This window comes from Ambystoma mexicanum, chromosome 3q, assembly GCF_040938575.1.
Source record: "Ambystoma mexicanum isolate Mex_15411 chromosome 3q, UKY_AmexF1_1, whole genome shotgun sequence".
Lineage (NCBI taxonomy): Eukaryota > Metazoa > Chordata > Amphibia > Caudata > Ambystomatidae > Ambystoma > Ambystoma mexicanum.
Window position 1 is genome coordinate 76897251 of NC_090926.1, and position 24225 is coordinate 76921475.

The 24225-nt window shown below is 45.6% G+C and overlaps 1 protein-coding gene across 3 annotated transcripts in view; it reads left to right on the top strand.

Annotated features, from left to right (window-relative positions):
• Window positions 1-24225, top strand: part of VDR (vitamin D receptor) — a 621180-nt gene that overhangs the window by 194025 nt on the left and 402930 nt on the right. For all 3 annotated transcript variants that reach the window (XM_069653184.1, XM_069653183.1, XM_069653185.1), the window contains one exon: window positions 5408-5592. In XM_069653184.1, the coding sequence (XP_069509285.1) occupies window positions 5408-5592 (185 nt within the window). The remainder of the gene's footprint in view (window positions 1-5407; window positions 5593-24225) is intronic.

The window sequence follows — 24225 nt, forward strand, 5'->3', positions numbered from 1 at the left end:
TGTTGACGCCAAAGCCTTCGGCGCCCTCGACGCCTTTGAGGCCTTTTGCCGGAATTTACCGTCGGAGATCCCTGCTACTGTGGATCCTCCTAGGAAGGCTACTTCCAAGTCTGTGAGGCCTGTTATGGACTCCAGGCCCTTCCCTTTTTCCGAGACAGGACTTATACCTCCCTCTGGATGAAATCTATGAGGAGGAGGAAGAGAGGTCAGATTTTGATCTTGACCCTGTTGAGCCTGATGGGGCTCCTGTCTTTTCAGGGGATAGCCAATTGGAAGAGTTGAGGCAAACTCTTCATGATGCTAGTGGCCTAGACACTTCTTCGGATGTGGAATTTGGCAGGCCTGAGCCTTGGGCTCATTCTGAGTCGTCCTACAGGAGGCTCATGGCAAGGGTCACAGTATCTGGGCTGGTCCAGTCCTCCTGAAGCTTTTTTTGCGCAAGATGATCTAATGGACATTTTAGATCAAGGTCCGTCCTCTGACCCGGTGTTACCTTTTCATCTGACATTACAGAAAAGGGTGGCGGCTGCTTGGCAGTCACCGGAATCTCTTCCGGCTGTTAACAAATCTTTAACCAAAATATACCGCCCTTCCGGTAGCGACCCCAGCTACCTTTCCACTCACCCCACTCTCGAGAGTTTGGTGGTTCAGGCGGCTACGGCCATCTCGAGACAGGCGGCGTACCCTACCATCCCTCCTGATAGGGACGACGAACGCTTCGACAGTTGGGCACGCAAGGTGTTTTCTGCGGGGAGTATAGCGCTAAAATCAGCTAACTCCACTTGTGCCTTGGCAAGATTTTCACACACTCGGTTTGTGGAACTGTGTTTCTCTTGTGGCTGAGCATATTCCCGAAGGGGAAGAGAGGGATGGGTTCCTTGCTCTCGTGCAAGATGGCAAGGATGCCATGTGTGAATCCTTTCAGTCGGGCTTGGAAACGGCCGACAGTGTTCGCCGGTCCATGGCTGCGAGCACCGTCATACGCAGATTTGCGAGGTTGCGGAAGTCGGGGTTTGCCCCAGATGTGCAAGCTCGTATTTTGAGCATGCCCTTTGATGGCGCGCATTTGTTTAGTAGCAAGGCTGACGAGAGCCTTGAGAGGTTGCAGACCTCAAAAGCTGTGGCAAAATCTATAATTGCAGCAGTGCGTCAACCTCTGCCTTTTCGTCCTGGGGGACAGCAGTTGAGGGGAGGTTCTTTTCGTTACTACTCCTCCTTTGGTAGAATGAGAGGAGCCGCCAGTCAAAGGGCTCAGCGTAGAAGTACCCGTGGTGGTTGGGGAAATCGAGGCGCCAAAGCCGATCAGGCAGCTGATTCTTTGCCTTCAGGCACTGCCGCAGCTGCTCCATAACGGCCATGAGGCCATGTCCCATGGTTCGCCGGTTGGGGGCAGACTGTCTCAGCATCTGGAAAAATGGCAAGCTATTACTTTGGATGCATGGGTTCTGGATACCATAGCCCACGGCTACTGCCTTCCCTTCCTAAAGTGGTCTCCCAACAATCCACCGGGGAATCTCTCTTTGAAACTTCCATATCCGCTCCTTGTGCAGGAAATCTTGACCCTGCTAGAGAAAGGCGCTATAGAACTGGTGCCTGTAGCGGAGAGGAACAAGGGATGGTATTCCCCTTATTTTTTGATTCCAAAGAACAACTGGGGATTGAGACCCATCCTGGACTTGCGTTGGTTGAACAAACTTCTCAGGAAGGACAAGTTCAAGATGGTCACTCTTTCTCAAGTCCTCCAGGCCCTTCAATTTCAGGATTGTTTGGTGTCTCTAGACCTACAGGATGCTTACTTTCATGTGCCGATTCATCCCAAGCACAGAAAGTAGCTCAGGTTTGCGGGTGGCGACTCGCACTTTCAGTTTCGGGTCCTGCCATTCGGATTGACCGCCGTCCCGAGGGTCTTCACCAAGCTAATGGTGGTGGTGGCAGCGTATTTCAGGCGAGGGGGGGGGGGGATTCACGTCTACCCCTACCTGGACGGCTGGCTGATCCGTGCACGTTCTCCCGAGCAAGCATTGGATCACCTCGGTCTCACCTACCGCTCTCTCCACAGGCTGGGCTTCTCCCTCAATTTCAAGAAGTCGCATCTGACACCTTCACAACCGCTCCAGTACATCGGGGCTGTGTTGGACACGTCCTTGGGGAAGTGCTCGCCTCCCAAGGTGAGGGCTCATCACATTGTGCAGATGGTGGACAAGTTTCAACGTGCCCAGTGTCTCCCGACTTTCAAATTGTTAAGGTTGCTCGGCCTCATGGCATCCTGCATTTCCTGCAATGGATTCTCAAGATGCAGTGGTCGCAGTTCTCAGGCAAGATATCGGATCACGTTCAGATTCCACTCTTGGTCTCCCAGGATCTTTTGTGGTGGGCCAACGAGGGGATCCTGATGTTGGTAACCGTAGCCGGAGGTGACTGTAGTGATGGACGCTTCCCTCACAGGATGGTGAGCTCATGCTGCAGACTTGACCGTCAGCGGTCGTTGGTCTCCGTCTGAGTCCAAACTCCCATCAACCTGTTAGAGCTGATGACCATCACACTGACTCTGAAGGCTTTTCTGCTGTCTGTGTGGGGGGGGAAGTGTGTCCTGATCATGACGGACAACACAGTGGCCATGCATTACCTCAACATAAAAGGGGGGGTTAGGGTCATTCCCGTTGTGCAGAGAGGCAATGCAGCTCTGGTTGTGGGCAATCCAGCAGGAAATTCCGCTATCTGCAGTTCATATGGCCGGAGATGAAAATGCAACGGCGTACGCTCTGAGCAGGCAGGGCACAGTCTCACGTGTGGGAGTTGGCTCAGGATGTCCTTCTGGAGATCTTCCCCCTTTGGGGAGCCCCACAAGTGGATCTCTTCGCCACCAGTGCCAACCGGAAGTGCAAGACTTTCTGCTCCAGGGAATTTCCTCCGAGAGGAGCCTTAGGAGACGCATTCGTAGTGGATTGGTAGTTCCTACTGCTGTACGTGTTGCCTCCAGTCCCCGTCATTCCTCAAGTGTTAAGGAGGCTCCAGAGGTTCGGATCCCACATGATCCTCATTGCTCTGGATTGGGCCGGGAGAGCGTGGTACCCGGTCATTCTAGAAATGTCCATCTGCTCTCCACGCTGTCTTCCCTACTGAGCAGATCCTCTTTCTCTTTCTCTCTTTCTCTCTCTTTCTCTTTCTTTTTCTTTCTCTTTTTCTCTTTTTCTCTCTCTTTCCCTCTCTCTCTCTTCCTCTCTTTCTCTCTTTTTCTCTTTTTCTCTCTCTCTCTCTCCCTCTCTCTCTCCTGGGGGCGCTGTCTATATTTAAGCGCTCGTCTGAAGAATGTTCTTACTTTAATATTCCTTTGATTTTGCAATTTCTTAAAGGGCTCACTAATGTGTTCCCACCGTCCCCTTTACAGGTGCAAGTTTGGGATCTGAATTTGGTTTTGAAATTCCTGATGAGTGCGCCATTTGAACCTTTGCACTCTTGTCCTTTGAGACTGTTTTCTTTCAAGACGGTGTTCTTGGTTGCGGTTACTTCCGCTCACAGAGTGAGTGAATTGCAGACACTTTAATCTAAGCCACCCTTTACTGTGTTTCACAAGGATCGGGTTGTACTGCGGTTATGTCTTTCCTTTCTGCCTAAGGTAGTGTCTGATTTTCATTTGAGCCAGAAAGTGGTTCTTCCATCTTTCTATCCTCCTCCTCATCCAGATAAGGAAGAGGAGCGACTCCATAGGTTGGATTCTCGGAGAGCTCTGAGCTTTTATATTTCTAGGATGTCCAGGGTCGGAGTGGACAATCAACTCTTTGTGGGATATACTGGACACCAATTGTCCTGGTGGATTATCCTCACCTTTACTGAATGTTAGATTGGCGGGTAAGGACCCCCCTGAAGGGTTGCGAGCTCATTCCACTAGGGGCGTGGCTACTTCCACAGCCCTACAACGGGGAGTTCCTATAACGAATATTTGTGATGCAGCCACATGGGCTTCTATCCACACCTTTGTTAAACATTATTCCCTGGATACGATCCATGGTCAAGATATGGCCTTTGGTAAGGCGGTTCTTTATTCTGCCGTCTGATTGGGTACTCTAAATTCTTTTCCCTCCTCCATTTTCTGGTACTGCCCAGATTGATGTGCAAGCTAAGAAACCATTTGCTCTATTATTGTTGCCCCGGAATGACTTAATATTTTTGCACTTCTATTCCACTGCAATTCAAGTGAGGACTAATATTTAAAAAGAAAAAAGGTGAGTGTTTGATCAGAGAGCAGATGGAGGCCTTTTTTTTCGAGATGTGCAAGGCAACAGCTGCAACAAGTTACTTAAAACAAAAGGGAAGGGACAGCTGACGATTCATAGCTCAGGGATTTCAGATCAGGCAAGCGCGGGGAATACAATAATACAAAAAATACTAAATAAGCCTTTGTGCAATGGAAATGCGAGCAAAATTTATAAATACAAGTTAACAGATATTATGAGTAGCGTACATGTCTTAGTTAATGCGAAAAAAAAGTTCTAGTTCCAAAGTAAGAGCAAGCTGGATGCATCAAAGAGTGAATGACATGCTGGAGGCTGGGAAGAACGGAAACGGGGTCCTGAAATGGAAGCAGGGAAACTTATCAAAAGGTATCCCTATGAGGGTGATGGAGACACATGAAAGAGATGCAAAAGGAGGGAGCAAAAAAAAAGAACTGCAAGGAGGGAGTGACGAGGTGAAAAAATGGCAGAATAGAATGCATTGGGTGAGGAACCGACAAATGAGTAAATACCCAAGGGCTATATGATACTGAGGGAGGGACATAAGAATTAAGGAACCGAGGATTAGAGGGAAGAGAATGGGGACAACTGGAGAAAAGTGGAGAACCAGAACAAGAGAGAAATGTAGAGAACAGAATAGAGAATGAAAAAGGTCCTGCAACATTTCAGAGGCAAATAACTGCATTTAAATGTGATTAAAACATTCACGGTTACATCAAAACATTTGAACTGCTCTAAGCAATAGAGTAGGTGGAAGTTCTTCAGCATTTTTAAAACGCCCTCCCTTTTTTATTTTTAAGTGTCTTTTCAAAATTAATTCGGGAAAGAAATATCATTAATGACACTATTTCAGTTTGTACAGTTTGATGCTGGATTTTCATGATTCTGGAAGATTTTATTAACTTTTAGCTACCCTTGAACAATTGTCAAATAGGGATAAGAACCTAGTAACCCACCTTCTATACTAAACCTGGTGACGTTTTTCCATTTGTCATTCACAGTGTACAATGGGCATGTTTGGTAAATTTTTATACAAGAAGATTGTTAGAAATTCAAAAATATATAAATTATGATCAGATGATATCACGGGTCAGAGAAGAAATTAAGGAAAGTAGGGTTTGTTTTTATGAGAATGTGTCAAATTGTTTTCATTTTTGTTCTTTGTTACTTTGAAGTTATCTTGACTGATGAAGAGGTCTTAAGGAAAAGAGAAATGATAACTAAAAGGAAAGAAGAGGAAGCACTTAAGGAATCCCAGCGGTGCAAAATATCAGAGGACCAGCAGAGAATCATTGACCTCCTTCTTGAAGCCCATCACAAAACATATGATCCTACCTACTCCGATTTCAACCAATTCAGGGTATGCACCTATTATTTTATAGCTTAATTTGATTATTCAATAGATCCAAGTATGGACATATCTTATTTTATTTTGAATATTATTGCTAATGTATTCACTAGTAAATTTAAACCATGGACATCTTGCTTTACTTCGTACTGTACGGTCCCTTGTCCATCGTTCATGCCACATTCATCTTTCATACAGTACATTCTGGACTTGCTCACTCTTGACCACATTTGCATACAGGAAACCCAGGTGGACGGCGATACTGTAAAACCTGGATATGCTACTTATGCTGTGCTAGCCATGGGGGGGAGATGAAGACCAAACGTTGGTCTCATAACCTGGGTAAGGGTCAATGCAAGTGTGGAGGCTATCGATTCAAAATCCCTGGTAATACACATTTTAAAACTCAATTTTTCTGATGGCCCTTGGATTATTTTAGTAAATATTTACATACGGTCCTATGGTACTTCTTCAGCGACCACAACAATTAATTCCCTCTTGAATTATGTGGATTTTTTCCAGCCTTCTAGTATGGGTGATATATGGTGACCAGTGATCTTAATGCCTAAATTGAGCCTCTGTAACGGTTGGAGGACCTTCTGAAAGTAGAGGATGAGCTGTGGGATATACTGAGGGCCCAACTATCAGGGACAAGAACATATTATGGTCATTGCCAGGAGTTGGCTGTTTTGTTAGCTGAGAGTGGCTTAAGAGCATTAAAAGTTATTTTATTTTTTATTTTATTTATCATTTACATAGGGCAGAAAACCCAGAGGTATCTAGGTGCTTGAGCTTAAGAGAGTGGTTAGAGTGCTTCTGATTACAGAATGGAAACGCAGAAAGTGATTATATCATAGAGAAACGTTCAAATGTAATTACAACACAAAAGTTCAGAAAGGGGGTTCAAAGTGAGTACATTCAAGGAGGCCCAACCCGTTTTGCAGGGCAGCAGCAACCTAGAAATGCAAGAGTCAATCAAGTGGGCACAACAGGTATGTGACAAAGGGGACTACGACTCACCCTATAGTGCCCATGTAGCGGACCGGGAGCAGACAGGGGCATTGGAAGCGGGCCTTGGAAGAAGCGGGCCAGCTAAAGCCCGTCGGTCCCCATTTGGCCAATTTGTCTGGACCACTGGACAATCAATGAGCAAATGAGGGTGGAGAGGCGCGGCCATGTTTAAAATAGCCGCGAAACGGCAAACAAGGGCAGACGGAGCTTACAGGATTAAATCAGCTAGAAAAGCAGTGCCCGAGCAAGGCTGAACATAAACCACTGTTGCACAGATGAAACTATAGGCTCGGATCGTGAAATGGAAGAAAGTTCAAACACAAAGATCTCCGATTTGTTTCATATTGTAAATTGTGGATTGGAGCAGCAGAGGTTGACAGAAAGCATCACAATTTCGTACTCATACCTTCAGCACGATGTTCATCCAGCAGGGCGAGAAAAGCTGCCGGGTGGCTGTGTTTAAGGGTTTAAGGAGCAGGTTGTATGTGTTAAGGTTGTATGGAAGCAGATAGACCAGCCTAACCAAACACAGGAGTTGTATAGTTGCACACCTTATTGTTAAGAATTGGTAAATATAGTATGAGTAGTGAGGCGCACAGGAGTGTATACCGACCCTGACACTAGGAATTAAACACAGGAAGGATGCTTGCGCTCAATATACCCCTATAGTTAGTAAAAATGCACTAGTATCAACAGGTATCACCGTAAAGATCAAAATGAATTTATTCTTCAAGTTGCCGACCAGGGTTTCGACCCCCTGGTCGTTCTCAAGGATGTTAATCATACATAAATTACAAATATTAACCAGAATTTTGGACATTGTTGGCATCATGTGCATTGAATTAGAAAGAACTAAGGAGTGGAACATATAATTGTACAATCGTTACATACAATAAGTTGTTACAATGTATTTATGCAACCAAGATCATACCAGTTTGAGTTTTTAAAGCCATACCATATAATGTCATAGGTCAGGTCATAGACGGAGGTGTGGATTCAGGTGGAAGCATGTGGTTTGGGTGGCAAATGATAAGAAATGAAGGAGTTAAAAAAACACAAGTTACTTGAATAGGCCATAATCTAGTTTGCTGATAAGCAAAAAACAATGATCCTATTCCATCTTGGCACCCAATTTTAGAGCATTCCATAAACATGCATCAGATTTAGTATTACGATATTGTGAAACCATACTGCCTAGACCATTGTTATCCTATTTGATATAACAAAAATGCATAGTATTTTAGGTGCAAAAATATTAGGTATTTCAGTGGGTCTGCAATCTCAATGAAGAAAGTGTATTTGTCAGTAGGTACTCACCTTATATGTTATAGCTAATCCCATGCTATGAACAGTGTAATATTGAGGTAAGTCTCATATGTGGGGTATCAGATCAGGCGTACCCAACACAAAGTATCAGCAATTCCTGTCTCTTGGCTTTAGAAGTTATTTGTCACAGTATCATTAAGTCCTTGTGTCTCATGATAAAGATAAGTATCAAAGACTGTTGTCAGTTCCTGTGGTATAAAAACATTAAAAAGTAATCATTGTGCTGGTCTCTACTAGTAAGTAGTGTGTGTTTATTTAATAACCTGTATTAACATAGCAAATAAAGTTCTTACCTAAATGGGTGTGTTATCAATGTAAATTTTAGTTCTGTAGCCCATGAAAATCACAAATGGGTAATGGTATACTTCCAGAATTCCAGCTGATATGTAGCAAATCCTGGAGAAGCAAAGAAAGAGTATCCCTTGAAAGCCTGCATAGTTGGTAGGCATTGGGTTGTCTTTAGCCCATAACCAACAAGGAAAACCTCATTGAGTTCCAGCCTGTATAAAATTAACTGCAGTGGCTAGACTAATCCTCTGAGCTTTTCTTAAATAAATGCTGCAAAATGGACAGGGTGGACTAAGGTCCCCTTTACACCAAGTAATGGCAACTTTTTAAAAAATGTACTAGACGATAGCATGCTAGTGGGAACTAAAGAGAAAAAGTTGCTTACTTTAAATGGGATAAATCCCCTGAGTCCAAAATATAGCGGATGCTCGTCGTGATGAGGCTTCCCAACGCAGGTAAAATGAGACTGAATTCTGCGGCGAAAACGAAAGTAATGGGCGGGACCATGTGCGTGATGACGGAACACGCTGCATTGCGCGTGACGTCGGTTGTAAACCATACTGACAATTCACGTCAAAAAACAAATAAAAAATTAATTTAAAAAAAATTATTTTATTATTAATGATGAATGATAAGATTATGTCTATTATGGAACTTGCTAACGATGAAGGGAAATTTAATTATACAGCATGAGGTACAGGATCACTCTTACCATTACCAGTACTGACCTAAGAGAGTAGAAGATAAGGATCCATTGTAGTTAATTAGTTGATGAACTATTCAGGATTAGTATTTTAGGTCAATTTAAAATAATTTCCGCCAGATTACATTAGATGCCCCTCCATCTTAAAGTTTCTAATAGTAAATCAGGAAGGTAATATAATTATGTACCTATTCACAAGCTTGCCTCTTAGACCACATAGCAATTAGCACTCTGTAAATCTAGTCTCACGCTTAGATTGTGATAGTAATCTACAGAGATAATAAGGAGCAGCAAAGCGATTATAAAAAATGAGAATTATGCATCTGCACACCTGACACTAGGTCGTAGTTAAATGGAACAATAAGAAAACGGTGTCCTCGGGCTGTGGAACACTCACGTCCCATGCACACTCAAGGTTATTGTCCTAGGACAAACAAAGCTCAGAAGAATATATAAATTCAGTATGTTAATAAAATGTTCAGAGATTGATTTTCAGATTTATATTCAAACACAGATTAAATATCATATGCATACAGATAGAAAATATTAATTTCATATTGTATTACAGTAGCCGATAATAAGTGGTTTCATCAAGATTCAAAGAGGAAAATAGCAAATCTTTAAATAAGCGAATGAGAAGGTTTGCAAAAACCAGAAACAAAATTGTGGTCAAAACTGCAGAGTTCATAAAATCAAGAGCTCAACACGTTTCAGGATTTATTATCCCTTCTTCAGGAGCTGGATATTGTGTAGATCCAATTGTTACTTTCCTAATTAGTTTTTCTATTCACTGGAAATAAATGACAGAAATAATGTCAATGAGCTAAATTCTCACAATATAATTTAATAATTTGTGTTTCATAGCTAGACTTATTCCTACCTGCCGTGAGTGCCAACATGGAACTCCTGGCGAATTTCAGTAGTTGGTAAATCTTGTTGGATTAGAGAGAATTGAACTTGGCCTATTCAGCAGGAGGATCTAAAAGATTACGGGGTCCTTTTTAGTTACTGTGTCATATGGGTATCAAGTATCTCTGAAATCTACTGTGGGACGGATCAACATACCTGATTACCTGGAGTCTAGCTTCAAAGATTTCTAGTCCTGGTATTTGTCCCTTCTGGACAGATCCATATGAGCAGTGAACCTGCTTAAGCCCTCATGTGTGACGACCTGTGTGGAAATAGTAATGTATATGTTCAGGAAAGGTGTCCCAACATATTCAGTGTACAGTACCAACCTCATAAAACCATACCTTTTTGTAATTCCATAGGAAATAAATACTACCCGATAGTCGGGATATGCTGGGTTCCCCTTTAGTAAATAAATTGTGTGGGGCCAATCGCACTTGATATTCTTATGTCGCAGCTTTAACACGAGGTGCAGTAATGCCGGGATCCTAGTAGTAAGTGCAGAGAATGTAACGGTTATAGAGGCTGTTCAATGATTTAGCTGAGCGATACGATTTTATATTTATATTCCTTTCTTACCATTCGATCTGCTGGAATCCAGGCGCTCTCTAGAGCAAGTTCTGATTCGAGATCCGCATCTAAACGCTGAGGCGCCGTCTCCAAACAGGGATAGCCCTCGCGGATGCTCGGGTATAGAAGGCTTCCCTGGCACCGGTAACCAGGAAGCGTTATCATGCATGATGATGGCACGCTCTGTCATTACGTTGGTACATTTGAACAACGTTCCGAAACCCATCAAAACGTGTATATATGTACATTGAATTTACAGATAGTAAATCAACTGGTCTTTCTGTTTAACCAAGAAACGACCAAGAATTGCAATAAACGGTTAATAATAACTGGGCATTCTCAGGGAATTATTTATAAACGAAACAGATGATCCAATTTTTACTTTCTAAACAAATGCTATATTTTTGATATTAAAGGGGAATCCATCTAAATTATGGAATCCTCTACTGCTTATTCATCAATAGGGTGAAGGTAGTCGAACTGTATTAGGTTTGTCATACTTTAGCGCTGCCTGTACGGGTATGCACCGGCGTTACTCAACAACGTTCTCATGTTGGATATGTATAACAACATATGTGAACTACGTTGTTACCATTAGATAAGACACTTAATGGGTGTGTCAATCTTGTCCAATGGCACTCACATTCAAGTCTAGATATATACAGTTGTGCAATATCTGCACATTACAATGTGGCTACCTCAATTCTTGATGCACTGTTGCAAATCCTTCCAGTGTAGATAACATCTTTTGAACCCTATCTAACTCACATTACTCTGACCCCTTAAGGCCACATTTTAATACTTGTACTTATGCATGCACCTGGTTTTTCACATGTGATGATGTGTATACACACCCGAAACATTATTACATGGAAGTAACTCCCTTGCATTGCTTCAGCGCATGGCATCCTAAAATGCGGCATGGTAAACTCACTTGTACAGAATATGTGGATACAATATCGATGACATTCTTTCCTACTTGCGTGATCTGGTTCAACAGTTCCCATTCAAGAAGGGAAAAGAGCCTTGGCCCACTTACATGTATGCATTTATGAGTGTACAAATGGTCATAGTCAGTGAGGAAAAATGTGCAGCTTTATATGATTAGGGGCATGTCATAAAAAAGCTCCTACATGGAACTCCTCATTCATTCCATGGAGTGCAATACTGTCGAGTTTGTCTATCCAAAACAGTTCTCTTTGGTCCAATTCTTTCGCATAATTGCCTCGTCTGGGTGATCTGTGTACAACTTCTAATATCTGGAATCTAAGTTGTGCCACAGAGTGTCTTTTCTCTGAGAAATGTCTTGCCACAGGCGAATGAGTATTGTTTGTCTGGAAATTACACTTGTGCTCATTGCACCGTTCCTTCATTTTCCTTGTTGTTTATCCCACGTAGTAAATTCCACATGGGTAACTGATCGCGTAGATTACTGATTTGGTATCACATTTGCATAGTTTCTCAGCTTATTTTTTGCTCCTGGCCTAGGGTGCCTTACATAATTCCCTTTTGTCATATTGTTACAGTTGTTGCAGTGTAAGCATGCAAATGTACCCATTTCTTTTGTTTGTAAAGACGTCCATGTGCTCTGTCTTCCTTCCTGCTTTGACCAATTGGTCTCTGTTCTTTCCTCTTTTATACACCATCAATGGTGGTTCAGGAAATAGCCTCTGCACCTGTGGGTCCAATTGTATTATCCTCCAGTTTTACTTAATCAGTCGGGTGATATGGTGACTTTGGCTCGTGTATTTGAGCGTTTAGAGAAAAGGGATTGCTTTGTTGCCAGTTTTGTGTTTCAGAAGGTCTTCATGAGTAGTAGATCTTTCCTTGGCTGCTTCGAGTACTCCCTCAGGGTATCCCCTTTCTCTATACTTAGATGAAATTCTCTCCATTTCCATGCTCAACATGGCCTCTTCTGATATGATTTGTTTAGCGCGAAGAAATTGACTATAGGGGAGGTTGTCTCTAAGATGTCTTGGGTGATGACTCTTATAATGTAAACTGTTATTTACATCGGTTGGTTTATGGAATAAGTTGTTAGTTATTATGCCATTCTTTAGTTCCATTTCCACATCTATATTGTGTATTTTAGGAGTTCCAACCTCCATAGGGAATTTGATGTGGTTATCCACAGAATTTATTAGACCAGCCTAACCACCCATTCGGACAGAGACAGTAGCCAGAATGATCGACTATTGAGTTGTTAGCGTTCATTACTGGCATTTATTTAAATCACTACATGTGGTAATATTTCAGGAAAGTGACCATAACGCCCTTTCGATCCCCATAAACTACGATCCGAAAAATAGAAAATCTGTTATCTATAACCCAGATATTACAAACTCCAACAATGGGCGGACAAATAAATGGGATCCATTACATAATGAGCATCTCTGGAGTGATATATTACGGGTGGTGAACTTAATTTTATTTAAAAAAAAAAACTAAACCTGCCAACATGCAATGTCAATATTGGTTTGATGACTGCAAACTCACCAAGAGTAAATTACTCTCCGCAATTAAATCTGATGGTGGTGACAGAGGGATTACGATTTAAAAAGGCTAGGTCTGAATAAAAAGCTTTAATCAAGGTAAAAAAGCAGGCAGTAATCGATAAGAGGTGGGAAAATCTGAAGGAGGCGTCTTTGGAATACGATCAACTTTTTTTACATTAAATGTCCTATTATGACTGCATGTTTTTCTGGTATGAACATTTTAGGACACACTACACCTAAAATCTTAATGACCATTCTATTCCCCCAATGATGGAGGTATTTGGAACAATTCTCTGTGCTTTTCTACAGAAGAGCAGCTTTCAGCTCTTAAAGCGCAAAAGAATTAAAAGGCAGGAACATCTGGCCTTCACCTGCCACTTCTTACACAGTCTGGGCTTCTCCCTCAATTACAAGAAGTCACAAATGATTCCAAGCCAAAAACTCCAATTCATCGGAACAATCATGGACACTTCCCCAGGGAAAGCCTTGCCTCCCGAGGAGAGAGATCACCACATTCTGCAGATGGTAACGAAATTTCAAAATGCCCAACATCTACCGGCATTCGACTTTCTAAGGTTGCTAGGCCTCATGGCATCCTGCATTCTTCTGGTGCCAGAGGCCAGATTGAGGATGAGATCCCTTCAGTGGGCCCTCAGGACTCAATGGTCCCAGTTTTCAGGGGAGATGTCGGACCTTCAAAGTGGCTCAAGATCTCCTATGGTGGGCTGGCAAGGAGAATATCCTCAAAGGGAAACCTTTTTAGCAACCATGACCGGAGATAACGGTAGCGACGGATGCCTCACTCATTGGATGGGGAGCCCACACCAATGATCTGACAATCAGCGGTCGTTGGTCTCCATCGGAGTCCAAACTACGGTGGTCAGTCAAAATGTCGAGAAGAAAAATGCGAATGACACAAATGTCGGAAAAGAAATGTCAAAAAAAAAGGCGAATCTACTATTATTTTTTTATTTATATGTATTTTTTGGGTTTGGTAAGTATGAAAAATGGGTAAAATACAAAAAAAAGGGTTTGGGGGGGAACCCCCCCATTTGAAAAAAAAAAGTATTGAAAAAAAAAAAATTAGGACTATAAACCCCAAACTACATATCAACCTTTTGAAGCTGAGAGCAATCAGACTAGCGCTGAAGGCTTTTCTGCCCTCTGTGCAGGGAAAGAATGTCTTGATAATGATGGACAACACAGTTGCCATGTACTACCTCAACAAAAGAGGAGGCGTAGGATCACTCCCACTGTACAGAGAGGCATTGCAGCTCTGGTTCTGGGCAATACAAGAAGGAATCTCTCTATCAGAAGTTCACCTTGCCGGAGAGCTAAACACAGCGGCATATGCTCTGAGCAGGCAGAGCACAGTCTCTCACGAATGGGAGCTAGATCAGGAAGTCCTTCAAGAGATCTTCGCCATTTGGGGAATCCCTCAAGTGGATATGTTCGCGACCAGGTCCAACCGGAAGTGCGAACTGTATTGCTCATGGGAATTTCCCCCAAGAGGAGCTCTAGGGGATGCGTTCGTAGTGAACTGGGCATCTCCACTTCTTTACGCGTTTCTTCCGGTCCCCGTGATTCCTCACGTAATCAGGAGGTTCAGAAAGTTCAGGAAAACCATGATCCTAATTGCCCTGGATTGGGCCAGGAGGACGTGGTACCCAGACCTTCTGGACATGTCCATCTGTCCTCCAATACGTCTTCCACAAAGAGAGGATCTTCTCTCGCAAGAGGAAGGTTGGGTTCTCCATCCAGAGGTCAAGACACTCAGCCTTCACGCATGGTTTCTGAGAGGCTAAGATATAAGGATTGGGACCTCCTGGATGACGTAATGGAGATTTTACTTTTGGCCAGCAACAAAATCCCTGTACCGGTGTTGTTGGAACAAGTTTAGTAAGTAACTGGTGCAGGGATAAGAATGTGGATCCATTTCTTTGTAATACTCCAACAGTACTTTCTTTTCTCTTACACTTGGCCAATTTGGGGCTCCAAGATGGAACGATAAAAGGTTACTTGGCAGCGCTATCTATCTTTAAGCGCTCCTCTGAAGAGGTGTGCTATTTTAAAATGCCTTTAATCATTCAATTCTTGAAAGGGTTGACAAATGTATACCCTCCAACACCTTTTAATGTGCCCATCTGGGATTTAAATCTAGTCTTAAAATTTCTCATGTGTGACCCTTTCGAGCCTTTACATTCTTGTCCATTAAGACTACTCTAAAAACAATTCTGTTAGCGGCTATAACATCAGCCCGCAGGGTAAGTGAGTTGCAGGCACTGTCTTGTAAGCCTCCTCACACTATTTTCCATAGGGACAATGTTATTTTAAAAGTCGAGCCATCATTCTTGCCTAAAATAGTGTCTGATTTTCATCTGTCACAAAAGATTCTTACCTTCCTTTTATCCTCCACCTCACGCTAGTAAGGAGACTAGACTGTAAGGAGAGCTAGACTGTACCCAAAAAGGGCTCTCAGTTTCTATATTTCCAGATTGGCAAATCTCCGACAATGTGACCAACTATTTGTTGGATACACTGGGCACAAATTGGGCTTTGCAGTATCTAAACAAACTCTATCCAGATTGATATTTCTAGCAGTCTCTGAATACTATAAACTAGCTGGGAAAGAGCCTCCAGATGGATTAAGGGCTCATTCAACCAGAGGCATGGCAACTTCCACGGCCCCTCAGAGGGGTGTCCCGGTACAGGATATTTGTGTTGCGGCCACCTGGTCATCAATGCACACCTTTGTAAAGCATTACTGCTTAGACTCTACTTCATACCAAGGAGGACCATTTGCAAAAGCTGTCCTTCATTCAGTCCATAATTAAAATTCCTAGTACTCCCACCTCCAAAATTACCACTGCTATGGGAGTCTATCATAAGATTGCTTACCAACTGTAACATTCTTTCGATTGGATGTTCCTCCCATGTATTCCTCATCAACCCTCCCATCCTACCCCTCCGTACAGTTTACGCCAGTTGCACTGTGACTTCCTTAAGAGCCTGAAGACTTGAAGCCTGATCAGCTGATGCGACCATGAACACCATAAAAACAGAACTGAGGTAACGGGCGCTGCTCGAGCCCTTTACACAGTGGATGACGTTGATGCCAGACGGCGGCCCTCGAGGGACTTTGACTCTGCGGTCTCGAACACAGCACCCCCTGATGAAACATTTTTCCGAAGCAGCTGAAGCTGGGATACGATTATCATAAAATGAGGAATACGTGGGAGGAACATCCAATCGAAAAGAACGTTACAGTTGGTAAGTAACTTGTTCTTTCAACACATCCTCCATCATACACAAGCTGGTTTTTGTAGAGGCAAAGGCACTGTTAAGCAAGTTTTCCGTTTGTCACTGCTCATCCAAAAATACGTTGTTCAAAAAGGCATGCCCCTTTATATAGCATTTATTGATTTTTGAAAGCCGCTTTCGACAACGTTGAATGCTGCTTGCAATGGGTCACCTTGTACATGCTAGGAATGTCCAACCTATTATTTGTATGTATTCAGACCCTATATGCAGAAAATTGTGCTGCAGTTAGATGGGGGTCAACAAGAGCAGTTAACAGCAGCCTTCTGTGTCACTAAAGGGGTGCGACGGGGTTGAATAATGGCCCCCTACTTATTTACTCTCTTTATTGATGGTGTCGCTAGATCCCTTTTTGGAAAGGAAAACAGATGACCCGTTAATTGCAAATGAACGTTTAAACATTTTCTTGTTCGCGGATGATGCAGTACTGTTGTCTACGTCTCTGCAGGGCCTTGAGGCTTTTGGTGACTGTACTTTTATGCAAGGAAAAACAGTTAATTATTCATGCGTACAAATTAAAAGTGATGTTCTGTTTCAGAAGATCTTTCTTCCTTTATTATTCAATTGGATGGGATAAAGATTGAAAATGTGGATTTATGACTATTTGGGCGTGCGTTTCGCACGTAATGAACATAATTGTTCATGGTGTTCCTAGATTCAAAAGTGCAATTAAACCTTCAACAGGAATACCGGCGCTCTGCTTGGCTTTTCAGAAAGACTTAGAAATACGCCTATTGCTGCCAGGTTGAAGGTTTACAGGGCACAGGCCCTTTCCGCACTCTTTATGCTGCTGAGCTTTGGGGTAGTTGTGTGTCGACCGCTCCTTGAAGTCATCAAACTATTTTCAAAAAAGTTTACTGGGCCTTCCATTGGGCTTCTCAAACGCAGCAGTTGATCTAGAGCTGGGACAGTTGTGTTGTCTAGCATGCTCAATTAAAGCAAGGTTTTCTCTGGATCAAATTGTGCACCTGCTCGGAACTGGACTTTTACAATAAGGCAATGAGAGATGTTTTAGGCAACAACCATCTGAAACCCTGGGCATGGTTAAAAAATGTAAAAGATAGTAGCAATGGGCTGAGTGGCTTTTGCCATTCTCCAAATACCTTGACTCGAGAGAAACTGTAAACTGTAAAATCTGCTTATTAGGAGTGTGCACTGCTGGACTTGTGTTCCAATCAACACAAAGTCTGTTTCAGTCGTACCTTTGAAATATAAACTCCCTCGGTCTGGAATGTTATCTCACCTGGATTACCAGACAATTCGAGAGATCATTTTATGTTGAAATGCATATTGGGATTCTCCATTTGAAACACTTTACTGAGAATTGGTTGCCTATCGAAGACGCCAAGTGCCCAATGTGTGGGTGAGTGAAGGAGGCCGTTTATCATTTTATGTTCTTTTGTCCATGTTTGAGATCTTTGAGACGTAAATGGCTCTCAACTCTTTTTAAAACGAATAATATCAATGCTGTACTTGGGGCATTAGATTTTTGTAAAACTACAAATGGTATTTTTATGTTTTATGCAGTTTCAAGTTATCTTGCAAACGCCTGGAGATCTCGTCAAAGAGCCATTGCAAATTAGCTTTTGATCACATTTTATAACTGTTTTCTCCTGATTGAATTGTTAAATGTTAGATCTAATAGAGAAAATTAATTGCATTGGTTTGTGTCGGTCTGCATGCACAGGAAAGACATTGGGCCTCATTACATGGTAGGAGGTAACCATGGCGCTAATAGTGCCATGGCTGCCTCCAAAACCTTACTGACTCCGCCCTGGTGAATGGAGAAATTACCGGTCCATTCCATGTTTGGCGGGACCGGTAATTCCCCATTCACCAGGGTCCTTCCCCATTCCCATTTGAGCCCCCATAGGGCGCAATGGGAATGGGGAAGGCGCTAATAACGGTACCGCACATTGTGGTACGGTTATTAGCTCTAAAGTCCCTTTGCGGGTCCAGTCCTTAACGCCTGGAAAAACCAGGCGTTGAGGGAGGACCCGCAAAGGGAACTCGTAGTAGGGCGGTAGTGGTGCCGGTAATCCCCTACTGCCTACCGTGTAATGAGGCCCATTGTATCTTCTTTTATTCGTATTAAGTGATTTTCATTTTATGAGTTTTTTTATTGTTGTAAGAGGTATGGTTTGTTTTTGGAAATGTCTACTGCTTTTATGGTTCATTGTTAACCGAAATAAAGCTATATGTGATGATCATCATGACTAGTCTTGACAGTCCCAGAATGTATTTTTCTGGCATTTGTTTTTTTGTGGGAAGTTAAACCATTTTCTCCAGGCTGATCGGGTGAGTGCAGCGTGACATATCTACCTTTGTTGCCCTCCAGGGCTTTTGAATATACTGCTGCGTTGCCTGCATTGGGTCCATTGAACTGTGTATATTGAACTGTGTATTGCCTGCTCGTGTCCCCTGTGCTCCCGCTTCCCTTCCCCGTTCTCTTCCTTAGCACCCACCTCCCAAAGTCGCCTCCCCCCCGGATTGGCTCTCTGTGTCCATGTGTTGTGGTGTACTGCAGCGCCGCTTGCCTCGCTTGCCATTTCTCCAGGCTGAGCGGGTTAGTGCAGCGTGACAAATCTACCTTTGTTGCACCCCTGGGCTTTTGAAAATACTGCTGCGTTGCCTGAATTGGGTCCATTGAACTGTGTATTGCCTGCCCGTGTCCCCTGTGCTCCCACGACCCTTCCCCGTTGTTCTCTCCTTCCCACCCACCTCCCATCCCGCCTACCCCCCCTGATTGGCTGTCTGTGTGTTGTGGTGTACTGCAGCTCTGCTTGCCTCGCTCGCCATTTATTCAGGCTGAGTGGGTGAGTGCAGACCTATGGACCCTACATATGGTCTCTGTGCTATCCTTTAATCTCATCTCCCATTAATGGTGGCACCCGGTGGGATGCTCTCCTTGCCTCCTTCCATTCCTCTAAGGTCATCATTAATGTCTACTCTAATGAGACCGTGTTGGTCCAAGGCCCTCAGGCCAATCTTCACCTCTTCGATAGACGCTTCCCACGCCTCATCAATTTCCTTTCTTCTCCTGCTGTCCCCTCTCCCCCCTCTGTGGCTTCATCGCCTCCCCCAGCTCCCTTCTCCTCAGCTACCTTGCCTTCTCCTTCCTTCTCTGCCGCCTCTCGGGCTTCTCCTACACCTCCGCAGGGCGTACCTCTGATCTGTACCCCTCCCCGGAAGTCCTTCAAAGATGGAAACCTCTTCATATAGCCACTCTAAACTCTTGCTCTGCTGTGAAACACTCCTCCGACATCTGCCACCTTCTGGAAGAACTTGACCTCACGGTCCTCGGTCTCACCTTTACATGGTCCACGGGCCATCTCTGTCACAATCTTTGACACACTCCTCCCTGATGGCTACAAGATCCTCTCAGCGCCCAGGTCCAACCGCTCCGGTGGGAGTGTAGCCCTGATCTTCCCTGAGTGGATTCCTGCCACTGTCCCTCCTATGCAGGCCTATTCCTCCTTTGAATGCCTCATCTGCAGGCTCTCTCTCTCTCCCCCACCATTCCCTTACTGTGGCAACTATCTATTGGCCGCCTGGTCAGAACTTCCCCTTCCTCTCCGACTGGGCTGACCTCTCCTCCGCACTCCGGCTTCAACTACTCTTCTCCTCCTTCTTGGAGACTTCAACATCCACCTGGATGCCTCCTGTCCTCCCTCTGGACTCTTTCATGACCTCTGCGACTCTCTCACTCACTATTCTCCTCTCTGGCCCGACTTACTATGCAGGGCACACTCTGGATGTTCTGATCTCCACAGACCTTCCCCTTTCTGTCCCTCTCTCCACTCTTCTCTCCTGGAGTGATCGTGTTCTCCTCTCCTACCATCTCACCCTCCCTACCCTTCCGGCCAAGCCACCTCATCACTGCCAACCACCTTCTCGGTTATCCGACCCATGAAGCTCGTGTCAGTTGAGGCTTTTGCCGCCACCTTCTCACCCCCCTCCCCGTTGGCTGACTCTCACCCTGACACAGCCCTCTCCACGCTCCACTCTGCTGTATCCCATACTCTAGATATCCTTGCCCCTGTCATGAGAATCTGCCTGAAGCCCAAAGCCAAGTGCAACTCCTGGTACGACTCAGACCTCGTCACCCTAAAACTCAAATGCAGGGTGGCCGAGAGGAAATGGCGTGCTTCATGTACATCCTCTGACAAACTGGCCTGCTCTAGAGGCAATACCGGCTCTCTGTCCTCACCAAGAAGAGAGCTCACATCCAAGCCTACGTCTCTGTGGCATTTAACAACTCTGCTGAACTCTTTAAAATCTGCAAGGAACTGCCCAATCCTGCCGCAGTCTATACCTCTCCTGTCCCTTCCCAGGCCCTCTGCACAGCATTGGCTTCTCACTTCATCTCTAAAACTCAGGATATCCTGTCCTCACTCTCCTCCTCTCCCCTCCCTCACACTTCTCCCTGCTCTTCCTCCGCCCCCTCTGCAGCCACCCCTCCCCCCTCCTTCTCTGCCTTTCCCCTGTTCTCCGCAGATGAGGTTTCTAGACAAGTCTGATCTATGAAAGTCTCGTCAAAACAGGTCCAGCCCTGTTCCTCCAAAACCATCAAGGACCAAATCGACTCCCTGGCTCCTGACCTGGCTGATTTCTGCAACCACTCATTCGTCACTGGAGTCTTCCCATCCCCCCCTGAAGCACTCCCTTGTGCACCCTCTTCTTAAGAAACCCTCTGCCGACCCCTCCTGCCCGGCAAACTATCGCCCAATCTCCATCACTCCCTTCCTGGTCAAGCTCCTGGAGAAACTGGCCATCTCCCATCTTAATCTCCACACTGAATCTGTTGGTTGGCTCCATGACCATCAGTCTGGCTTCAGAGCTTCCAGAAGCATGGAAACTGCTCTGCTGAACATCCGTGAAGACCTGCTCTCCAACCTTGACTCTAACACCCCCTGTGTCCTCATCCTGCTTCACCTCTCTTCTGCCTTTGACACTGTCAACCATGCCATCCTGCTCAGCCGTGTTATGACTGGCCAGGCCCTGGCGTGGCTTACCTCTTTCCTCTCTGACCGACCCTCCCAGGTTCAACTTGGGTCCTTCCTCTCTGCTATCTTTTTCTCTACCTGTGGTGTTCCCCAGGGATCTAACCTCTCTCCCTGGCTGTTCAACCAATACCTGGCACTCCTTGCCCACCGTATTGCTGCTTTCTGCCCCAACTTTCAGTGCTATGCGGATGACACCCAGCTCATTTTCAGGCTACCCTCCGCTACCTCCTCTCCTTCCCTCATCTCTGACTGTCTGTCTACTAGCCAGGAATGGTGTGCCGCCAATGACCTCTGCCTTAATGCCAATAAGACTGAGATTCTCCTCATCGGCACACCCGCTCCCTCTTTTCCTGTAGCTCTCTGGCCGGCCTCTCTTGGGCCTCTTCCTGCTCCCACCTGCAGGCTAAAAATCTCAGGGTCATCTTCGGCTCCACACACTTCTTCTCTCCTCACATCTCTGACGTCTCTAAGAAGTCACACTACCAGCTGCACCGCCTCAGAGGTATTCTTCCTTTCCTCTCCTTCCCCCAGAAGCTCACTGTCTCCAGAGCTCTGGGTCTCTCTAGGCTGGATTATTGGAACAGCATCTTTTTAAATCTGCCTGCCTCTACTCTCCACCCTTTGCAACTCATCCAGAACAGGACTGCAAGACTTGTCCTTGGCCTCAAGCCCAGGGATCGTATCTCTCCAGCACTGAAATCTCTGCACTGGCTCCCAGTGGCTGTGAGGATTAAGTTAAAAACCCTTTGCATTGTCCACAAGGCCTTCTGGGGCACGGGCCTCAATACCTTTAACTCTCCTCCTAAATACCTTCCTTCTCGGGCTCTTTGCTCTTCCGCCTCCAACTCCTTCAGGGTCAGTCGCTTCTCCAAGCAACGAGTTGGTGGTAGATCTTTCTTCGGCTGGGGCCTCCCTCTGGAACAGCCTCCCTTCCTCCCTTAAACTTAAGGAGAACCATCTCCGGTTCCGGAAGCACCTTTTAAAACCTTGCTTTGCTTCTGCTTTTTCTCCTCCTCTCCCCTGCTGACCCCCTGGCTGTAACCATAACTGCACTGGCTACCTGGACACCCTCTTGATATCGGGCCCAGGTACCTCCCTTGCCGATCTCACACACCTGCACTGCCTGCCTGGCAAAACCCGCACTTTGGGGACGGTTTTGGTATCCCTACATTCCCCCTATCAGCCCTTAATACAGTATGTCTGCACTTACCCTTGCACTTGCTGGCCGTTACTTTCGCTTATGTTATCTATTCCCATGTACTGCACTGTCCCATCCCCCTTCACACGCACTTGCGCAATCTGAATGCCACCTGGCCTAGTAGGATTGTTGTCTGTCATCCCTTTGCTTCCCCCCCTCCCTTGCCTCGTCGCGCCTTGAACCACTTGTGTATAGGTGCGTTATAAATACCTTATCATATCATATCATGCTCCTCGGTAATACAAGGTGATGCACTTTAAGGGTCTGGTTGGGCCCATAGCAATTTAGTAATACCTCTTACTCCTATGTCCCTTCCCCTTTCCTCCATACTGTATGAGCGTAACTCGCTAGGGACGAGAAACGGAACCCTTTTCACCCGAAATAATTGCCCCTGCCCATAAATTAAGATGCGCTTGTGGGTGTGGGGCATGCGCTCCCCTGACTGCGCCCACCACCGCCACTCCTCAGTCCTGTTTTCTGCATTAAATGGACCAGACCTCTTTCACCTAGGCTGTGGTTGAGGCCCTTACTTATTGCTCGTAATTCCACTGTACAGCTTCCCGAGGGATAGTTTTTTCTCTTTTTTTTTCCTCTAGCTTTCTTCAGAGTTTTCAGTACTCTGTCCTCCATTGCCATGCTCCTCCCCGGCGCATGCAGTTGCCCGGCCTGCGAGGGTTCCTTCCCCACGTCGTATCCACATGTGCTCTGCCTCTGGTGCCTTGGCGAGGACCACATCTGAGACGGCTGCTTGGGGCGCAGCATGCTCACAACGCGTCTGCTGAAGAACCGCTTGGCCAAGTGGAGGGGGCTTTTCTCATGATCATCACCGGAGCACATCAAGGAGTACGTCTGGAGAAAGACCAGACCAAAGGTAGATGCCCTGTTCTCTTCTGTAACCCGCAAGGGCGACTCCTTCCCCGGGAAGCGTCCAAGCGGGAGGGGCCTTCCAGGTCCTACTACCAGCAAGGGGACCGAGGCTCTGAGGGGGTGCCTAAACGCAGTACCAGCACTACCGGTGACCTGACGAAGGGCACTCCTCTTTCCTGAGGTGCAGGGAAGGTCCAAGCCTTCGCAGTCCAGCAAGCAGGCGGAGACTGGTCCCAGTAGGGCAGTCTGCACCCAGCAAGCACGTGGCACAATAGCAGACAAAATGGCCTCCCGGCAAGACAAAATGGCGGCGGCCTGAACCGCTCCATTCCAGTGCACATGCATCCTAATGCCCGCCAAGATGGGTTTGGTCAACAGCAGTCACTTGCTCCACCTCATACCCAACTGCTTCCACGCAGGGGAGATACACAGACCCCAGCTATCTGAGGCAAGGGGCAATTAGATCACAGCAACAGGTCCGAGTCCAAGGACCTGCACCCATGCAAGTAAGCTCCTCACCAGCATGCGAGGACCGGTTCTTCGAAAAGTTCCTCACGCTCATGAGGTTGCCTCAAATGGGGACCATATTTAGGTGGGTTATCCAAGACATGCTCCCTCTGGCACCCAGTCAACCGCCTGTCATGGTTCATACACCCAGCGCAGGCCCAGGTTCCTCTGCTACCCCAGGCACAGATCACCACGGCAGCTCCGTTCCAGGTGCAGCCTCCAGTGCAGTCGATCAGCATGCCACAACCGCCTGCAGCACCCTCCAGCACTTCACTAGCAGGCCTTGACCTGTAGGACACAGCGGGGGACATGGATGGCGAGGGGGATCAAGACACCTCCTCTTCAGCTAGGGCCTTACATGAAAGGCTGTCTAGCATGGCGGAATACTTGGGGATCCCGCAGCCACAGGCTGAACAACTGGAGGCGGGGGTTTTAGCTGAGCTGCGC